Source organism: Anabrus simplex, chromosome 8 (genome assembly GCF_040414725.1).
Source record: "Anabrus simplex isolate iqAnaSimp1 chromosome 8, ASM4041472v1, whole genome shotgun sequence".
NCBI lineage: Eukaryota > Metazoa > Arthropoda > Insecta > Orthoptera > Tettigoniidae > Anabrus > Anabrus simplex.
This window is the reverse complement of record NC_090272.1, coordinates 116,340,617-116,363,055: the sequence shown is the minus strand read 5'-3', so window position 1 is coordinate 116,363,055 and position 22,439 is coordinate 116,340,617. Positions and strand designations below refer to the sequence as shown.

Here is a 22,439-nt window from a genome sequence, read left to right as displayed (position 1 = left end):
TGCACTTTTTACTTTTCCGTAATTTCTGTCTGTCTGTCTGTCTGTCTGTCTGTCTGTCTGTCGTCTGTATGTATGTATGTATGTATGTATGTATGTATGTTTGTACACGCATCACGAGAAAACGGTTGAAGAGAATTTAATGAAAATCGGTATGTAAAGTCGGGGGATGAGCCTCTACAATCTAGGCTATAAATCATTTTGCTCACGCTGAGTGAAATGGTAGTTTAGGGAAAGGCCTAAAATTGAATTCTCAACTATTTATATTATTAGTGGTCTAATGAAAATCGGTATGTGAAGTCGGGGGATGAGCCGCTACAATCTAGGTTATAAATCATTTTACTCACGCTGAGTAAAAATGGTAGTTTTTTTTTTTTGCTAGGGGCTTTACGTCGCGCCGACACAGATAGGTCTTATGGCGACGATAAAATGGTAGTTTAGGGGAAGGCCTAAAATTGAATTCTCAACTATTTATGTTATTAGTGGTCGTATTTTAAAGAAAATGGGTATGCAAAGTTGGGGAATAAATTGCTACAATCTAGGCTGTCAATAATTGTAAATAAGTCGCTATAGTCTAGGCTGTACATTATTTTATTCACGCTGAGTGAAATGGTAGTTTCGGGAAAGGCCTAAAATGTAATTCTCAAATATTTCTTATTAGAAGTGTAGTCGATGAATGCTAGATAACTAAGGTTATATAGTATTTAATTTCCTATTATTCATGTCTTATACATTGTTACCGTACTCGCTATTATCACCAAGATATTCATGAATTTGAATTTTTGTTACTAAGTCCATATCATCGCCGAGTAACGAGAAAATGGGTAAACAGTATTTAATGAAAATCGGTATGTAAAGTCGGAGAATAAGAAACTACAGTTTACGGTATAAAATATTTTACAAATCACAGAGTCGAAATAAAACTAAATGTGTAGGCCTACAATATAGAAAGCTCATAACACTGATCAACAATAACATTACATTGACCATTGTTTGTCGTGATGTGCTTTGTGTCTTCTGTTGCCCCTCATCTCCGGTAGATAGGATTATTGCTGCGTACAGAGTATTTTTTATTTGATTTCCGTCGCACCGACATATATAGGTTTTATGGCGACGATGGGATAGGAAAGGGCTAGGAGTGACTTAGGCCTTAATTAAGGTACATTTGACTGGTGTGAAAGTCGGAAACCACAGAATACCATCTTCAGCGCTGCCGACAATGGGGTTCGAATCCACTATCTCTCGGATGCAAGCTCACAGCTGCGCACCGCTAACCACACGGTCATTTCGCCCAGTCGGACAGAGTGTAACAGCCTGCCTGAATATTGATGGGAAGTAGCTGGTGAGTTAGATAACTTTCTTCTTTAGCATGCCATTTCCCCTGGTTTATAAATTTTCTGATACTACTGGTACGTAACACACTGGATCATCATAGCATTCGGGCTATTCAATCCCTACTCTGAGGTACTGACTGGAATGAACAGTGTGCATATTTAGCGGAATAATGACAGATGAGTGTTCATGGCAATCTGCGGCCTGGTTATCCCAGCTCTGGAACTTTGGACTATCTAACCGCAGCACTGTTCGTTAAAAGTGATAAAACGTGCGGCTTTCCATTTGATCGAGTATTTTATATGATAGCATTGCTTTTAATCGCTACATTCATACTTACGTTTTTCTAATGACCTATGTTGATTTCAGTTAGGGAAACCACAAAGTCAGTCTTTCTGAGAATTCCGTTGCGAAGCACGGGTACATTAGCTAGTACTTACTAAAACCCCTAAATGCCCTGTAAACCATGTGCAGAGATCTGTACCCTTTTATAACATAAATACTGTGGCAGTTGAAGACCCAAATGGTAAACATGCAGGTGTTTTCAGTGACCTCTCCAGCACAGGTTGCATTCATCACAGCATGCAAAATCAAATTATACTTTGGCACTTAGTCGCTGTTGTAAGAGTATAGCTGACACAAGTGAACAAGTAGCCGCATCGCGGTTGAATCAAGAGTAGACAAAACTCACCTCAAGTGTTACCAATAATTCACTCCTGATTCATAAAGAAACCTCTACTGACGGCTTCATACATCCCGTATCGAGTGGAGGTAGGCCATTCAGCGTGTACAATAGCCGTCCTCATATTGCCCAGTCAATTTATATCATTCAGCGAGGTGAAAGCTGGTCACTATTGACGGTGTGGTGATACAAAGACTATTGATCGACTCACTCTTTGGTAATCCGTAATCATTGTTGCATTTGCGAGTTGTAATAAGCAGAGCAGACCTAGAAGGATTTGATTGGTAATTTACATATCCTATTGAAGTGACTTGAGGCTTAGAACCAAACCGGAATTGGTGCATGTGAAAGACATGTAGTGGTTGATATTTAAATGTGGGGGAGATGAAATGAACTGTATTTTCGACCGCATTTGTATATTTGGTACGGACAATACAAAATGACGAATCAAAAGCACTGGATTTTAAATTTAAAACTTAATATCCTGTTCTGTTTTATTATTTGTCCAGTTTCGATCGTATTGTTTTATATATTGCATATTCTCTAACTGGCAACTTTCCCATTCATCGACATGTGCTCCGTACTGTGTTTTTCTTTCAAGTGATTGTTTGTTGATTTGTTTCGGCTGTGATATGCCTAATTGCCAATAAAATAAATACTCTCTCCTTAGTTTTTGGCGATCCAGAACTGGGGGAGCGGAGTAATTTATCACCATCATCATCATCATCATCATCATCTCTACCGCCTCAAGGGCAGTGTCCTGGAGCTTCAGACTCTTGGTCGGGGGATACAACTGGGGAGTATGACCAGTACCTCGCCCAGGTGGCCTCACCTGCTATGCTGAACAGGGGCCTTGTGGAGGGATGGGAAGATTGGAAGGGAGAGGCAAGGAAGAGGGAAGGAAGCGGCCGTGGCCTTAAGTTAGGTACCATCCCGGCATTCGCCTGGAGGAGAAGTGGGAAACCACGGAAAACCACTTTGAGGATGGCTGAGGTGGGAATCGTACCCACCTCTACTCAGTTGACCTCCCGAGGCTGAGTGGACCCCGTTCCAGCCCTCATACCACTTTTCAAATTTTCGTGGCAGAGCCGGGAATCGAACCCGGACCTCCGGAGGTGGCAGCTAATCACGCTAACCACTACACCACATAGGCGAACGGAGTAATTTATTCTATTCTGTATTTGGAACGGAGGCGCTGTCAGATATGAACAGAATGTCTCATTTGAGTACAACTCATGAAGTAAATATTTTGTTATACAGGGTGAAGCGTAATTCGCGCACTCGGGCATCGCAGTGCGATTCCTCACATCCCAGCAATGAAAAAAATGTCTCTCACAAAAGTTCGTCCTGCGAGTATATCCGGCAGAAAAAGGACGAAGATTGACAGTCTGGAAACACTGTAACCATATGTAGTGTAACTACCTCTGTGAGCACACTTTAGTCGTGCTGTACGGTTTGCGCACTGGATAGAGTCTTGGGTTAGCATGCAGGAGGTCGAGGGATCGATCCTGGGTTGAGGAGTATGTTGTTTATTTCGTAAATGTAGTCCAGGTGCTATGGTAACTGGCATCTTAATCGTCAACAGCGATTGCAGGGGTTCTCTAGAAACCATTTGCACTTACATACTAAGATCCTAGAAATGGACGAACAATCGTTGTCATTGGTCAGCTTTAAAATACGCCCTTTCCCCTTTCCACATCGTGTGCGTGAATTTATTCGAACCACTTCATCAACTAAATGCGTTTCAACGTGTTCAGCGTTCCAAAATTTTGTAAATGTAGGATGTGACCTAAGAAATGGTGTCTTACTGTATTACAGTATGTAATATCCGATGGAAATTAGCAAATAAAAAAATGCGCCTCAACCAAAGATCGAACCCTCGACCTCCTCCATGCTAACCCAAAACTCTATCCAGTGCACCAACCGTACAGCACGACTGAAGTATGCTCACAGAGGTAGTTACCCTACATATGGTTACAGTGTTGCCAGACTGTGACTCTTCAACGTCCTTTTTCTGCCGGATATACTCACAGGACGAACTTTTGTGAGAGACATTTTTCTCATTGCTGGGATGTGAGGAATCTCGCTGCGACGCCCGAGTGCGCGAATTACGCTTCACCCTGTATATATAAATGATATGAGTACTTTTAAAAAAAATTTACTAACGTCGCACCGACAAAGAGAGGTCTTATGGCGACGATGGGCTAGTAAATACCTAGGAGTGGGAAGGAAGCGGCCGTGGCTTCAATTAACGTACGGCCCTAGCATTTTCCTGGTGTTAAAATGGGAAACCCTCTTCACGGCTGCCGACAGTGGGGTTCGAACGCACTATCTACCGGATGCAAGCTCACAGCTGCGTGACCCTAACCGCACGGCCATCTCGCCCAGTAATGACATGTGTAAAGAACTGGAATCGCAGGTAAGACTTTTTGTGGATGCTGTCATATTGTAAAGAGTAATAAATAAGTTACAATATTGTGAACAAGTGGAAAATGACCTCGATAATGTAGTGAGATGGTCAGCAGGCAATGGTATGATGATAAACGGGGTCAAAAGACAGACTGTTAGTTTCACAAAGTCCTCTCAGTTTTAATTACTGCGTTGATGGGGTGAAAGTTCCTTTTGGGGATCATTGTAAGTACCTAGGTGTTAACATAAAGAAAGATCTTCATTGGGGTAGTCACTAAACGGTATTGTAAATAAAGGGTACAGATCCCTGCACATGATTTAGAAAGTATTTAGGTGTTATAGTAAGGGTGTAAAGAAGATGGCATACAAGTCTCTGGTAAGACCCCAAATAGAGTATGGTTCCAATGTACGGAACCCTCAGGAGGATTACTTAATTCGGGAACTGGAAAAAGTCCAAAGAAAATCAGCTCTATTTGTTCTGGGTGATTTATGACAAAAGAGCAGTTTTACGAAAATGTTACAAACTTAGGGCTGGGAAGACTTGGGAGAAAGGAAAAGAGGTCTCGACTAAGTGATATGTTCGGAGCTGTCAGTGGAGAGATTACGTGGAATGACATTAGTAGACGAATAAGTATGACTGGTATTTTTAAAAATAGGCACGATCACAGTTTGAAGATAAAGTTGGGATGGAAGAGGAAAAATTGGGGCAAATATTCGTTTATGCATTTCAGTGGGCGTGGCGGAATGATATGTAATAGCAACTTCTGGCTCGGTGAGGAAAGCAACGGGAAACTACCTCACACCTCATTTCCCTAGTACGCCTCTTCAGTGATGCCTAGCCCATCTATGACAGCTGATGGCAGAGCTGTTGAGGATCCAACCAGCCTTAGGGCTGAAGACTGAACATACACACATACACAGGAAAGGGAGTTAGGGATTGGAGTAATTTACCATGAGAGATGTTCATTAAATTTCCCATTTCTTTGAAATTATTTAAGAAAAGACTAGGTAAATAACAGATAGGGTATCTGTCACCTGGGCGAGTGCCCTAAATGCAGATCAGTGGTGACTGATGATGAGATGTAAGTCAGTAGCGCTATCAAACTGACAACTCTCTCTCAGTTCATCGGACGGGAAGTCCTTTCCCACACGCTTTAATAACCTCCAGACGCCTTGCTCTTCTTCGGTGTTCATATGTAGATCAACACTAAAAATATCAGCTTTCTAGTAATGGAATTGGAATTTCGCATAACGACCTTCTGCTGTTAAACACTTTAAACTACTACGACTGCAAGAATAAGCAGAAAATGTAATATTGTTAACAATTCATAAAACACTACCGGTATTTGGAAACAAATACCACATATTCCTGTTAGCAATTGTAATTTTATCTAATAACTACGGTACTAAGAAAGGAACATAAACAATTGCCTGTACACTGTGCATGAAAATACCATTGACAAGAATTGTATCCTCAATACAACCACATACGGATGCTACCAGGACTGGGACCGTGGACTGACAGATCTGCACTTCGATCGACCAAACCGAACAGAGGACAAGTGGCCACGGTTCTATCGTGGCTATACACCTCTGCATTCGGGAGATGGAAAAGGGCTGGTCGACTGTCGTGAGAAAGGCTTCCCGCGGTTTTCCATTCTCCTGTGCTAAGCGGAATGCCGGGACAGTTCCTATTAGGCCACGGCCGCGAAACCCTTCACCTTCACCATAGTTAACTTGATATCCTTCACCAATTTCCCTTTGTGGATGTGGGCGATAGATTAGCATTCACGGATACCCTGCCTGTCAGAAGAGGCGACAAAAATGGCCGCATGAGCTCTTAAGTTGAGAGCGCGGGTTGGTGACCATGGGGCCCTTGGCTGAGTCCTGGAAGTTTTTGCACTCATGTCAGGGTTCTCAGTTTCATCTACCATATCCCATCTCCCGACCTAGACGGTATAAGGTGTCGACGCCCAGGGAGTCTATCATTTTGCTGCCCTTCGTGACCCTTGTCTTCATTTGACCGATACCTTAATTTTTCGAAGTGTCGGATCCCTTACATTTTTCTGCACTATTACTGTACTGTTAATACAGGATGGTTGCCCATCTGTACTGCGTCTTAAAACAATAATTACCATCACCATCATTCATCAATTCAAATGTCGTTGGTCTGGGAGAAGGCGTCACCTTCTAAGAGACGCACCGCAGCACTTCAGGATACGAAATAAAAAACCGAGCTGGATAGCTGCAGTCGCTTAAGTGCGGCCAGTATCCAGTATTAGGGAGATAGTGGGTTCTAACTCCACTGTCGCCAGCCCTGATTATGGTTTTCCGTGGTTTCCCCATTTTCACACCAGGCAAATGCTGGGACTGTACCTTAATTAAGGCCACGGCAGATTCCTTTCCTCTCCTATGCCTTTCTTCTCCCATCGACGCCACAAGACCTGTCTGTGTCGGCGTGACGTAAAACAACTTGTATTTAAAAAGCGAAATAAAATTAAAAAATCAGTAGTAATAGTAAAAGCAAACTTTTGTCCTCATCCTGAGGTAAGGTAGTTCTTTTCAGGCACATCCTCAATGGAGATGATCTGCATGTACTATTTGAATACATAACAGCCCTCGTGTCATTCTTAAATTTCTGGCAGTGCAGAGAATAGAACTCGGGCCACCGAGGATGGTAACTAATAATACTAACTGTTACGCTACTGAGGCGGTTGTATTTTTTATTCTTATCATTCTTATTCTTATTATTAATATTCTTCTTCTTCTTCTTCTTCTTCTTATTATTATTATTATTATTATTATTATTATTGCACCGGATGGTACACCTATACGCCGCACATTTGAATTTTCCGCCTTAAAGTACTCCTCTGCAGCTGAAACTCTGAACTTTAAAACTGAATCAATTCAACCATTCATCAGATAATGTCACTGAGTTAATTTCGAATTGTCTTTTGTTTACTAATTATCAAGAAGTGTGGACATTCTCTCACAGATGTCTCTACCTAAAACTATGACCATGCACCCTGGTTAGAAGTGAAGGAACTTTTCTTGAAGATATTTGGTTTTCATAAGTTTGTTCTTTACTAAATGTTGTTCTTTCACTTGTGGGTTGGCAATATTAATCTTTCTTTCCGCCAGTTTTGAAATTAGCCAATCGTAAAGTTCTGTCATTAATTTTCAGCCAATGGCGTCTTTCTTCCCCAATGTTGATGTGTAACTGTAAGCTACCCAATAAACGACTGTGGGTGTGTCAATCATTCATGAAAGGTCTCGAATCTTCCCCGAGAGCATAAAAACTGCTGATTTTCCTGGCTCTCGGCCACTCGTACAACATCTAGCTTAGTGTATGGAAGTATAGCAGGAGGCGGGAAGCGCCTCTTTCATACGCCAGCAGCTTTTCTACAGGGTAATAGCCTTTTAACATCTTTATTTCTTGCTAGCTCAGCAATTTAGCCCTCGGGGAAGGTCCGAATCCTTTTCAATGTAACCTACCTTTCCAAAAATGTAACTTAGTGCCGGCTTATGTAACAGTTTCTTATTACTTTAACTGTAAATCGGGGATAGAGAGTGCTTTACCCTCTCGAGTTCCCCTTCATTTTGAGTTTAGGTGACTACGTTTTCACAACCGATTTTCTACTCTTAATGTATTAAAATTTTCTTATACGAGTCACCTCCCTAGTTTGGGAATAGCCCCTGTGTCATCGGCCTAGTGCCCCTTAAGTTTTATAAGGTTTTATGTAGGAGCGCAAGCTACGTCTCCATTAATATTGGTATTTTGGGCCATTTAATTAACCTATTATTTTTCTTTTAAGGCCCTGTAGTCTGGGTACGAGATACCCCTGTTTAATTCTTGTAAGTTGCGCCTCGATGGCAAGTGATTGTAAAGCATAGTATTACCTTTAATAGGCTTGAAAGATTGAGAGTGGGTCAGCTCTTTATGGTGTTTTGAAAGGTGTCTCTAGGAGGCTTGACATTACTGGGTGGGAGCAAGTGCTCCATGTAATGAGGGGTTTTCTGCCCTTTGGTAATTTGTGGTTGTGAGCTGAGGGCTCAGGAATTATAAACTTAGGGCTCGAAGCCCAGAATTTACAAAGATCCTTTAAGTTGTGCTTTCGTTTGTAAAGTTATAATTGTACCTGATTTTTCATTGTTATTTCACCTACTGAAAATTTGTTAAATCTTGTTGTCTATTGAAAACAGAACCTTTATTGAAATTTTAATTCATCTTTCGGACTTGTAGTTAGACCCATTCTAGCCCGCACCTTCTTTCACCTCTACATTCCACGGATAACTCCGTAACAATGATTATTATCTTTATTATTATTATTATTATTATTATTATTATTATTATTATTATTAGTAGTAGTAGTAGTAGTAGTAGTAACAGTAGTATCCTCTGATTCCATGAGTAAACCAGCCCACAAAATTCATGTACAAATAGCACATCTGGGGCTTTAGTAACGATTCAAATTCCACCATATAACCAAGGGAGTCTGCCTCTGTGGTGTCGTGGTTAGGGAGATTAGCTGCCACCTCCAGAGGACTGGGTTTGATTCCCGCCTCTGACATTAAATCGAAGTTAATTATATTGAAATTCCTTTTAGTTTACAAGTCAGTAAGGCAATCGAAATGGAATCATGGGGTATAAGCTGTGGCCGCATTAATTAAGTTACGACAATTACAATTAACAAAGTTCATTTTTGAATAGGTAGGAAATGTTTCCCAGTTTAAATTAAACCATTATTAATAAAAAAGAAGTACAATATAAACCTCAATGCTTGCGAAGACATGCAATTAAGGTATAAAGGAGAATTAAATCAACTCAAACAGCAAAGGCCACACACACACACACACATACACTGCAACAGTATTATTTTTATCAGCTTCCATAACCAGGAAACAAAAAAAAAGCAAAGCAAAGTCTTCTCCGTACAGGCCATGAAGACCCTGGGAGGGGTGGAAGTTAAAGGCTTCCTCTATCCGTAACCTCGGCACTTGATGGGGTAGAGTGGTTAGCCAGGAAACAAAAGGATGGACAAAAGAGTCCAAGTCTTCATCACTATTATCGCACAACCTCAGATATCACCCTGTAGGTCTTCAGAAGAATGTACCGAGCTTACAAGCGCATGTCTGACCCTTTATCTTATGAAATATACAAGCTAATGAGATTATTTCTTTTCCGAGAGTTATTTTATGCCTTAATACAACTACTGAACTAGTAAAACGTATTTCGCCTGATTGGTTTCTAACATAGAGCAATTTTAATGACTATTTCTGCTAAAATATGGAACATTAAAAATGCACTGATGTTCGCTCAATCCACGTCATTCTAGTTCAATACCTAGTAGAAGATTGTGTTAATCAGTGGTAAAAATGTCAAAACATTAACCTTAATAGTTCCTGTGATATTCGGATGTCTTTTCTGTCAAATTAACAGATTCAAGGTAGGGCTTTCGTACTCCCCACTTTCACTGAACGCTGAAAGGCATGTGTAAATGTGTTAGTGAACATCGTGTCTTACATTTAACTCATTTTCCGAAAACTGACCTGACCCGTTATCTCATGATGTATACAAGCTAAGGAGATAAAGATGTATGTACGTATGTACTATTAGCTTTTATGTCGCACCGACGCTGATATGTCTTACGGCGACATGGAATAAGTCTTAGGAGTGGGAAGGACGTACCATTGAATTATCTTTATTGGTTTCTTTTTCCTATCAACAGAACAAGATGGTTGCTGGGTACGCGCTGTGTAACTGTGCACTTATTTCTGATAGATAGTAGTTTAGAACCTCACTATTGACAACAATGAAGATAATTTTTCCGTGGTTTCTCGTTCTCATGCCATGTAAATACTACGGCTGCTCATTAATCAGTCACGGTCGCTTCCTTCGAGCCCTAACGTTTCCATAAACCATTGACACCGAAACCCTGCCTAAATTAAGGCAGCGTTAAAATTGCTAGGAAATGAAGTATGAGGGAGCTACCATTATTTAAAAGAATCGGCATTGAAATATTGAGAAGTGAAGTCCGAAAACTTGTTACTTCTCGGAAGGAGGGTTGCATTCCTTGCCTCGTAATTTAGATAGGTACACGAGTGTTTCCTGGAGGCTTTAATATTTCGAAGAATCAAACGACGGTAGATATAATAGCATTAGAGAAAAATAATATTTCATTGTGGATGTCTATTAAAAGTAATGCTCTTTCACGGATAATAGTAATGCGAAACTTGCATAGATCTCTGTGTTTATAGGGAACGTACAGTATAATTAACATAGTCAATTTTGAAACTTCTGTGGTATAGAGAGTGGCAGATGTGAGGTTGCATGATATGACCGCAGAGAATATCTAAGTATAAATTGAGTGACGTTTGTTGTTGTGTTTTAGTCGCAAATGGAACTGATACATCATGATATGTTGAAATACACTAATCAAGAACAAATCATTCATATCATCAACTAGGAACGTTGCAGAAGGTATTATTATATTGAAAAGTCGTAAGAGAACGTTAGACTCAATTGAACTTTTAATTTTTATAGAATTAGATGGTACGTTCTTGTTCGACCATTTCTATGTAAAATGTATAAGTGATCTACAATTTTAACTGTACTAAATATTTTGCATAATGGCAGTCATTCCGTATTATTAAAATCCTCCTTTCTTAAAATACCAACAGTCTCAGGCCATTTCTTCTTGATTTGTGGAGACATTTGTGCTTCATAAATTGATCAAGTGGTCGTTAAGTATTTCCGTACTCGAATGCATTTTCGGGCCCTTGAATCCGTAAATAATTTAATATGGTTTCTGTAGGGTGGATAGAAGTCCATTCAACACTATGGATCCTTGTTTAAAAACGTGATAAAATTAGATATGGAACATGATGGTGGTGATGTTTTATGTTTAAGGAGGCCTAACAGCTAGGTCATCAGCCCCTAATGGTACGAGGTACAACGAAATTACTCGATATTTAAAACTTCAAAATGCATCCGCTGACTAGAACCTAAAACGAATTATGATTTTAAAAAAGACCACGAATCCAAAACAGTCAGTGAAACCAATTCACAATTTCTTATTTTGAGATATGATGCTTGTTGTCTACACGGGTCCAATATCCACGTCACCGGTCCCTCATAATAGTAATCACTGGCAAAGCAGAATCATGGTGTTCCTCCTATAGTGGTACTAATCACAGGTAACGTAGACTCATGGCGTTCCTAGCCTGATGGTACTAATGTCAGGTGATGGAGACTCATGGTATGTAGTATGTACACACAGTGGTACCACTCACAGATAACACAAACCCATGGTGTTTCGCACATAAGGCTACTACTCACAAGCAACGCAGACACATGGTGTTCCTCACATAGTGGAAATAAATGCAGGCCACGTAAACTCGTGGTATTGCTCATACTGGTATTAATCACGGTTGCCAGCCAAACCCGCGGTGTTTCTCACATTGTGGTACTAATCACAGGCAACGCAGACCCAGTGGGCTACTCATAGCTAACGCAGACCCTTTCTGAACACAGTGGAACAGACCGGTGGAATACACACTATGACGCTTATCACAAGCAACGCCCAGACCCGTAGTGTTCCTCGCATAATGGTGCTGCTCCTATGTAACGTAGGCCCATAGTTTTCCCCGTAAGGTGGTATTAGTCACCAGTAACGTCGACCTATGGTGATCAGCACGTAATGATACTAATCATGGTTCTAATGACATCATCCCTTAGTCGCCCTTTTTAGTCGCCCATTACGACAGGCAAGAGATACCGTTGTTGTATTCTTCGCCTGCGTCCTCCACCCAAAGGGGGTAGTTGTGGAATAAAAATTTCTTATGGCAGTTCTAATAAGTTTAGGTCGATCGATAAACAAAAGGTATAAGCGATCTAAAGAAAATTATAGAAATGCCATTAGGGAGAACTGAGGAAATTTGGAAGGCTTGGAAAAAGCAGTATGGGCTACCTTCTTCCATCGTGTTTGCACATACCCTTTGTTCTCCACCACGTGGTACATGAAAGGCAGAGAAAGCTGGCACCCTGAAGAAATTCACTAATAAAACACTCTGCCATCCAGCTCCCTCCGTGGAACAGTAGCAGAGGGAGTCGGATTTTTGAATGATGTAGAAGTAATTTTAATACTCCATGTCGGACGATGTCGCAATGTAAGACGCTAAAATCAACCGTTCCGAGACATTTCCAAAAATCCCTCTACTCTTGGAAACTGATCAAGAAATGACCAGTCGTAACCACTGTAACGCCAACTCAAGATGCAGCTTTCAACTTTCCCTTTTGCTTAGTGAAAGGCAGTACCCACAGATGGCGGAACTAGCGTCAACAACCCTGCGTATTTTGTTCTGCCATCACTCGACGTCCTCAAAAAACTTTTCCTTCCAAGTATTCAAGGCTTGCTGCGATAGCTTGCTCTACAGCTGAATTTTGTGCTATGATACAGTCTAGAAAGTGTGGAATGATTACTTTCAGGTGCAGAGTACCCGCTTGCTTCAATCGGATGTTTTCCTCTTACGCCCCAGTGCACCAAGCTCGGTAATCATCAGCCTTTACGAAACCGTGGTAAAACTTTTACCGTGGTATTGTCGTAAAATCAGTGCACCATTACTATCGTTCGGTTTCATTACCGCAGTTTCTTAACGCTTGTTTTTCTCGCAATTATTCCTGTCGGAAGAAATTCGAAGCAGTATTCAGTGATAATTCAGTGATCATTTCAAGAGTTGCTTATCTTCAGTTTAACCGGAAAGCAATGATCGTTTCAACAGTCATTTTTTTTTTACAATTTGTTTTACGTCGCAACGACACAGATAGGTCTTAAGACGACAATGGGATAGGAAAGGTCTAGGGGTGGGAAGGAAGCGGCCGTAGCCTTAATTAAGGTAGGGCTCCAGCATTTTCCTGGTGTGGAAATCGGAAACCACGGAAAACCATCTTCAGGACTGCCGACAGTGGGGTTCGAACACACTATCACCCGGATGCAAGCTCACAGCTGCGTGCCCCTAATCACAAGGCCAACTCACCAGGTGAGGAGGGATTACATCGATAACCTCTATCACCCAAAATATAATCATTAGCTAATTCTCTCGTCTCGAGGCTCGCTCTCAGCGGAGATTCGTGAAATGCAGTGCTATAGTGAGACAGCCTGGGCATCTTACTGCTATATGTATGATGAGGTTCGAATCGCTCCCAGTTTGCACGTTTACAGATAAATAAACTTTGCTGTTTATAAAATACCTCCCCATTTTTACCTCGGGGTGACTGTACTCTCACATGAGGGCAGTCTAGCTCACCCAATATACCAGGAAACCCAGCTATTCTGTGAAAGCCTTCCATAACCTCTCTTTGTTCCCATTGTGTAAATGGGAGTTTAATTAACTGTGGCGATAACGAGGCAACTAAATCAGAAACCTTATGTATTATGCGGCATACTGTTGTTCTGTCAACATCACAGGCGTCACCGATCCCTCCTTGAAAAAGGAATAGAACCGAAGTGTTATTAGGTGATTTCTAGGCAATATAGGATAGTTCCAATTGTTCACCAAATACGTTTAAAATATAACTCACTGTTTCCTTTCGTAATCGAAAACTTCTCTGGAATGAAGCATCGCTTAGTTCTTCAAATAAATCCCGCCTCTTCTATAACTCTCCCTTCATTCCTTTCAAATTGTTTAAGCTACTGGAGATATAACCTGTAGTTGTTAAGCTCCAGTTTGGAATCTTCACCACTGAACACAAATCAATAAAACTTTACCATGGTTTTCTTAGATAACGCTCCTTCACGGGCCTTAAACATTATACCGCGGTAAAACGTCGGTAAACTAGAAAACGAGCTTGGCGCAACAGAAATACGACTCTTTACCCTGGTGGATTGTGAAGTTTACCGCGGTATTCTCTTTACCGACGTTGGTGAACTCGGGCATTACGCTTTTTGATTTCAAATGATGTGTTTATTAAGTATTTTTTTTTTGGTTCTGTTCTTTTTCAACCGTAGAGACTTCGTTTTAGTCGTAGATTACAGCAATTGGAAAGTTTACTCTGAATGGAAATCGACTTTCAACCTATTAGGTCGTGTTACGTACATGTAGTACGTGTTGAAGAGATGTTAAGTACAGAACAAAAATAGCCAACCGGACGCCAGTAGGATCCAAACCCACAGCTTCCCGATTTCGCATCTGTTGCTCTACCGATTGAGCTATGGTTCTGTTGGAAAGGATCTAAGCTACAGGTCTGGCACTACTGCCTTCACACTGTAGAGTGCGTGCAAATCGCCCGTTGTGGGCCTAGTTGACTTCCAGAGAAGATTTAAGTTACAATGCGGTCGTGAAAATTCAACATTCATTTACTCTGATCTTTCACCTCAAATTCAACATTACGGAAAATCACAACTACAAGCTTAATAGTAAAAACTGTTGCTAGTTTATGAGATTGTAGTACCGTACATCAGCGTAACGAAACTTTCATGATGAATGCCAACAAGGCTCAAAAACAATCACTGAATGTTGCAGGGATTAAATTTTGGAGCTCGTGTTTCGTTCGTGGTTAATTTTATGTAGATTTCTCCATCTCAGAGGAATTTATTCATTTACGCTCCTAATAGTGTGATATGTAATATTTTTTATTCTATGGCACTTGCTTAATGATTTCGCAGTTAGAAGAGATGAACGAAGTTCACGAATAGATATCAATAACACTGAACAACAATAAAATACTTTTTGCGGATATCTTGGTGTCCAACAAGCGTTCTAAGACAACTGAAACATGTTGATTAAAAATATGCTAACCATTTTTCTCTATCAGCCACCGTTTTTTAGATATACGATATCAACCATTTACATATATTTAACATTGTATCAAGAAAAACAACTCGCAGACAGAAGTTTCACAAGAGCACTCATTGCTACGGGGAGTACTAATGAACGTGGCTTTAGCTAAGATCTTTGCAAATGCAACACATGGGACATATTGGATTTGTTTGTTACAAAGCCGCACCCGTAGCAAAACAGCTTTGTTGAGTTTATGTATCCTCTAGACGCCATAATGTCCACTGTCACTGACAATAAAAATGGAGCAAATTAAAATGTTCGGCTTTGTATGAAAAATAATGAGAAACAATCCGAACAATTATGGATGAATTCATTTCTATGAAAAATAAAACCTTTTCAACATCACAAGTTATGAATCTCATTATAAAACCGTATTGGATTTCAGAATAAGAAATTATTATATTAATAAAAACCACCTTTCCAATACCCAATAGTCCTTTATATTTAGGATAAAACCATTAATAGATATTACAAGTAGGATATGTTTCGCTTATGGATTAAGTTATCTCTAGCTGATGATGCTCACTAAGAATGAGCGAAACATGTCCTACTTGTAATATCTATTAATGGTTTTATCCTAAATATAAAGGATTATTGTGAATGGGAAAGGTGGTGTTTATTAATATGATAACTTCTTATTTTCAGCATCTTCAAAACCAAACCTGACGTAATAGAGCAAAACGGTTTTCAGATTTGAAATCAGCTTGAGAAACTTCACCAGAAGCAGTAAACATCATGAGAGATATCTACCACTTGTAAATCAGTGTAATTCGCAAAATGTTCATAAAGTTATGAATCTACAGAAAAACTAATGTAATTAAGTTCCTATTTTAAATGCATTTTTAAGTGTTCATTGTCGTAATATTACCTTCTATTACCACAGCTACCGGGCGAGTTGGCCGTGCACGTAGAGGCGCGCGGGTGTGAGCTTGCATCCGGGAGATAGTAGGTTCGAATCCCACTATCGGCAGCCCTAAAGATGGTTTTCCGTAGTTACCCATTTTCACACCAGGCAAATGCTGGGGCTGTACCTTAATTAAGGCCACGGCCGCTTCCTTCCAACTCCTAGGCCTTTCCTATACCATCGTCGCCATAAGACCTATCTGTGTCGGTGCGACGTAAAGCCCCTAGCAAAAAAAAAAAATACCACAGCTGTTCAAGTGTATTATTTCATTATCAAGAAACTTTGCACGTGCATCCGTGAATGTAATAATGTATAACATGTTATTTTGCGGATGGAGCCCGAGGAAAACTGCCAGTATATAAAAAGTACATTTTCATTATAGACTGTTAAGCCCTTCAGCGCTCAGTCTGCAAATCTCTGCTAATTTATTAAACGTCTCCCCAATACTCTATTTGTAGCTAGTTTTGTGGTCTCATTTACTTTCCTCGCTCTTACCAATAAATCATTGGAACCCACAACCTCCCGAAATATAGTCCAGATGATCAGATATGTTTTACAAATATTATTCGCACTGGTGTTAGTTCTTTGCTATTGAACAATTCTTACCTCGGGAGGTTGTGGGTTCGGATCCCACTGGTGTCCAGTTGACCATTTTTGTTCTGTATGTAACATCTCTTCAACTCGTACTAAATGTACGTAACACGACTCTCATGACGATCCCGATGTTTCCTCACTGGTGTTCTTTTCTACCCAGGATGTTCAAAAGATTCTTCAGTACAAATACATTTCGAAAGCTTCAATCCGTCTCTTCAGCAAAGGACTGAGCGTCCAGCCTTAAAAACCATACAGAAGGACAGTGAAAACATAGAATCATAACATCCGAACTCGGAGCTGAAGCTTAAGATCTCTACTGGTAAATGGAACCCTTATACCTTTGAACAAATTTTAGGTTTTCCCAATCCTGGATAAAATTTCATTATTAGGATCGTAGTGCTCAGACATTACAGTTCCAAGTTATTTGAAGGATGACACTTGTTTAACACTTTTGTTATTAATGTATAGGGAGGTCTACTTACGTGTTTTCTAAAATACAATCGGCTTTGTCTTGCCAATATTCATGAACAGACCAAATGCTGCACTGATCCTTACGATGTTGTTAATCATAATTTGAAGATCAGCAACACAACGGTATCATCAGCAAAGCGGATGTTATTAATGACATTGCCATATGTCCTAACCCCTAGGTTAACCTACTCAACAGCTTCTCTGAGCACAGCCTGAGAGTAGATATTAAAAAGAGAGGGTACGGGACACAGTCGGAACATACCAGTTAGTCGAGCAGATCGTCTACTTTCTCCCAAGACTTCCCAGCCCAAACTTTGGAACATTAGGTACATTACTTTGCAGTCGTCACATTCATCTCTATTTGTGACCGTCATATTGAATTACCTCGTAAATTATGTAACGGTACTCTTTTGTCGGAAATCACCCAGAATAAATCGAGCTGCTTTTCTTTGGATTTTTTATAGTTCTTGAATCAAGTAATCTGGTGAGGATCCCATTCACTGGAACCATACACTTGTTGGGGTCTTACCAGAGACGTATATGCCCTCTACTTTACATCGAGCTGTCAGTGGAGAGATGGCGTGGAATGACATTAGTAAACGAATATGTTTGAGTGCTGTCTTCGAAAGTAAGGAAGTTCATAACATGAAGATAATGTTGGAATTCAAGAGAAAAATGGGGGAAATATTCGTTTATAGCTGTATATGTACCCTACAACATTATAAATTAATTCTGGCGTACTAATAACATGACTTCCTCGATATTTTCTTATATAATACACTGTTTGTTTTGCTTTATTCATAAGCTTTCATGTTCAATCGCACCGTCTCTAGTTGCCATGATAACATCGATCAGTACTGTGAACGGTTAAAATACCCTTGTGCTTTATCCGGTAATTCTCTTTCTTCTCCTTTTACTTTAATAAACCTGTGTTTTCTGCTTTACCCTGCCTTTGTTTTCATAGTAGGTAATTAATTTATCCCGCGTATGATAGGATTGACGTGTAAATCGTCCGTGTTTGTCTCGACCGAACGATGTGGCCTCTGTATTCCTGCCCCAGGTAAGAATTCCCTGTGTGGATTTGATATCTTTGAGTGCAGGAAGGGAGTGGGCGAGAGACGTTTGACAGTTTTGCTTGTAGAAAAAGCTTAGAAACCAAAACCTCTGTGATGTAAAAATCGAGAAACTTGACTTTGGAGAACGTCAATATGAATGGTCAATAATATAATGAGGGGAAATTACGAGGAAGAATTAATATTCATCCACCTTTTCGCCAGAAGATAGTTTAGATTGGTCACACTGTTGTCAACGTTCAGATACGTTCGGACTCTTCCAGTCAGTGAGTGAATGAGATTTGTAGATCTATCAGATTTTCCTGCCATTATTGTAGCATAAAGGTAGCCTCTCAAACGTGGCCAAACTGGTTAGGAGGTTGAGATAGGTTGGGAGTGACCAAATAGGCGGCTCCTGTTGCTGGAAATCTGCGGAAGGGGAGGGGAAAATCTCTCTACTGAACATCCGTAGGAAGAGGGGAAGAAGTTTGCTCGGCAGTGGGATACACAGGAGGTCACACGCTCAATAAGAAGTACTGTAACTTTAGATGTAACAAACCTTTTATTTATAATTTTGTTTTAATTTTAATCCCAACAGATCCATTAGTTTTGTTTACTGTACAGATCTGGAGAAAATAAAGGTTATTCATTGTAACATAGCCTCTCCTTTGGCAATTCGTCACGAAAGAGGAGTAGCCATCATTGAACTAATTTCTCTGGTCTGAAGGAGTGTCAGGAGTCGAAATTCATCGCTGAATTTTTCTTAAGTATGAGGATAGCACATTACCATGGAAGCGGGTTCGTTTGGAACGGGAAGTTTGAAAATTGCTGAACATCTGTAAGGCACGAATACTGTGTTGAATAATAATGTAGTTGGCAAAGACATAGTGGTCTAACATCCACTTTTGTTAATATTGCAAACACATAGTGCGCTTAAATGTTTACAGAGAGATATCGTTCATTGCATGTGAGGCTAACAAGGTCAGATTTGATTTAATCAAACTGTACAAGTAGAATTATATAAGTTTAGGCCTAAGTAGTAATTTTCTAATTGGAAAATATAGTTAAATTCATTTTCAGAAAAATTAAATATAGCATTGCATGAACTTCTGGAAAAGTTAGACAATATCACTGGAAAGTTTCTGGAAGCAAAATTCTGCTACAGTACTCACACATAATCCATAGTTGAAACTGTAGGTTGTCCATCAGGCCAAACGAGAATGCAGGCAGTTCGCACTCGACCGTGGTGCCTGAAAATATAAAAAGTGGAAGAATATAACATTTCACACCCAGTGCGAGGTATAACATTTCTAGTTACATCATTTAAGAGGTAATTCAATATGACGGTCACAAAGAGAGGTCAATCTCACGAGTGTAAAGTAATTTACCTAACGAATTGATGAAGGATTCACACATGGTGTTTGGTATTCACATGTGATAAAGCTGTAAAAATTAAGATGACATCAAAACTAAGCCTTTAAGGAACCTTCTTGTGCGATGATAGTACCTCCCTAAATATATACTTTCTTTTACTGAAATAAATGTGAATAACAAACGCTTAACTGTGTGTAGTTCATCAGGCACATCAAATATCTACCACTTCAGACATACAATATTGTGTTACACTAGTTGTCTTCACTGACTGTTAACTCTTAGTGAAATTGTCCATTTGAAAGCAGATACTATATACAACAGAGAAATTACGGAAAGAATTGAAGAAAGTAAAACAAATAGACACAAAGAAAGTGATCGAAAATACATGCAGTAAATTAATTTCGATATTTAATGAAAAAAAGATAATTCAGTTCTAACACATACTTTTTATTTTTGAGCTGACTATCAGTGGGTGTGTAATTCTTGAGATTATTATGAAGGCATAACGCAACCATACACTTGCCATATTTCATCCATGAAAATCCTCTGCAACCTGCAGAAAGTATTTTTTAACAGAAGATATTATATACACAGAATAACAAATTCTATTTGAGAACTTTCAATACAAACATGTACAACAAGCCATCGATGTAGTATAGACAAAACTCGATTCTAATACGACCGTTCTGTCGTCTAAGAATGTCCTTAGTAGTGACGTCCCAGTGTATACAGCCTAATATTGTGTTCAATTAAGATAAGGAAGGTCGATCTGAGACACAGAATGGAATAAGGAACCGTATGTTATTTATCAGCTACACCATACTTTTAGCGGCTAACATTTAACAGAGTCCTTTCTGTTAATCGAATAGAATAGAATAGAATAAAATAAAATAAAATCCAATCCAATCCAATCCAATCCAATCCAATCCAATCCAATCCAATCCAATCCAATCCAATCCAATCCAATCCAATCCAATCCAATCCAATCCAATCCAATCCAATCCAATCCAATCCAATCCAATCCAATCCAATCCAATCCAATCCAATCCAATCCAATCCAATCCAATCCAATCCAATCCAATCCAATCCAATCCAATCCAATCCAATCCAATCCAATCCAATCCAATCCAATCCAATCCAATCCAATCCAATCCAATCCAATCCAATCCAATCCAATCCAATCCAATCCAATCCAATCCAATCCAATCCAATCCAATCCAATCCAATCCAATCCAATCCAATCCAATCCAATCCAATCCAATCCAATCCAATTACATCCAACGAAACGAAATGAAATGAAATTAAATCATAATGACACGAAAGGGAAGTGAACTTCAGAACTGAATTGGTCTACAATTGTAGGGAGCTATACTTCTTCCCCTATCCACCAGTAGGCAGTATGAATAAGAACGGGAGGATTTTTTTCCTGCCATCATATCCAGAGACTTTCTAAGCGAGCAAAATCTATATAAAGATTGCTTCCTGAATGTCACGAAAGCATACAATATTACGTTTCAACACTGCCCAGTGATCACTGAGAAACGTTGAGACTTATTATGATATTTGTTCGTGGCGTCGACCCCTGTGGATCTTTTGCCACTACTTGCACCATAATATGATATGAACCTGCGTGTAACTGGAATTGCGGAAGTGTAGAGTGTTGAATGTGAGGAAAGTAACATTAAGGACGTCACAAACACCCAGTCCCCAGGCCAAGGATATGAAACATTTACAACTGAAAACACCTGACCCGGCCGGAAATCGAACCTGGGCCCGCCGGGTGATAGGCGGACGCGTTGCCCCCTACGCCGCGGCGCTGGATATTGAGCAACGTAGTTTAATTCATTAGTATACTATATATATATATCAAACTTTCCCTGTCACACCACAATCTTGGAATCCAGAAACAGACATCCTGTGACTGATCCACGGTGGGAGCTACATGATGCGCAATAGAAATCTGTCTTCTGAACTACATCATACTCGTCTACTGGTATTTCGATGTAAAAAACACACATACTGAACGGCCGAAAGTAATATCCTTACTCACTAGATATTCAGTGCAATGAAGCAATTAACTTCTCATTAAAATTCATGTCCAATATATTGAATTCAAAAATGCACAGCATTTTCTATCAAAGGGTAAAAAAACTTCCTGGCAAAAAAAGTGTAGCACCCATAAGGGGAAAATAAAACGAAATGAAGATTCACGTGTTGAGAGGGTATGTGATGTTATTTCAGTGATTACAAAATTGAATCAAATTTACAAAGAATTTGCCAGTACGAGCGCATTTTGTTAGTATAATATTGAACCTGGATGCATGCACTGACTCGGTTGGGAAGGGTGTCATGAAGCCACTGTGTCCTCTCCTGAGGCAAGCTAGCTCACAACTGTTGTAACTCGTCCTTGATATCCTGGATATTGGTACTGGACGGAGTTGACGTCCGAGCAGGTACCGCGCAGGTCTGGGGATATTGCTGGTTACGGGTGTGCCTCAACATCACGCAGACAGTTAACAGAAACACGTGCCGTGTGTGGACGAGACTATGTTAAATAACTCCTCCTGAGTCAGTATGCCAAGCGATGTGGCCTTGGACGATTGTAGTGAGCCACTATGACTGTTCTCGTGCTACGTATTTTTACACGTCTTCGATTTTTGTGATTTTGTGAACGGCGAACCAAGTCTTTTACCAGAGTATTTTGAGGCAGTTGTGCAGGAGTGTTTGGTTTAAACGGCCCGATTTTTGGTAGAGTGTGGTCTGCTTGTACGCTCCAGCTCACACA

The 22,439-nt window shown here is 40.0% G+C and overlaps 1 protein-coding gene across 1 annotated transcript in view; it reads right to left on the bottom strand.

Annotated features, from left to right (window-relative positions):
- The window catches only part of LOC136879328 (tachykinin-like peptides receptor 86C), a 1,256,628-nt gene that overhangs the window by 290,853 nt on the left and 943,336 nt on the right, over positions 1–22,439 (bottom strand). Inside the window, exon 6 of the mRNA XM_068229069.1 lies at positions 19,453–19,530. Coding sequence (XP_068085170.1) covers positions 19,453–19,530 — 78 coding nt within the window. The remainder of the gene's footprint in view (positions 1–19,452; positions 19,531–22,439) is intronic.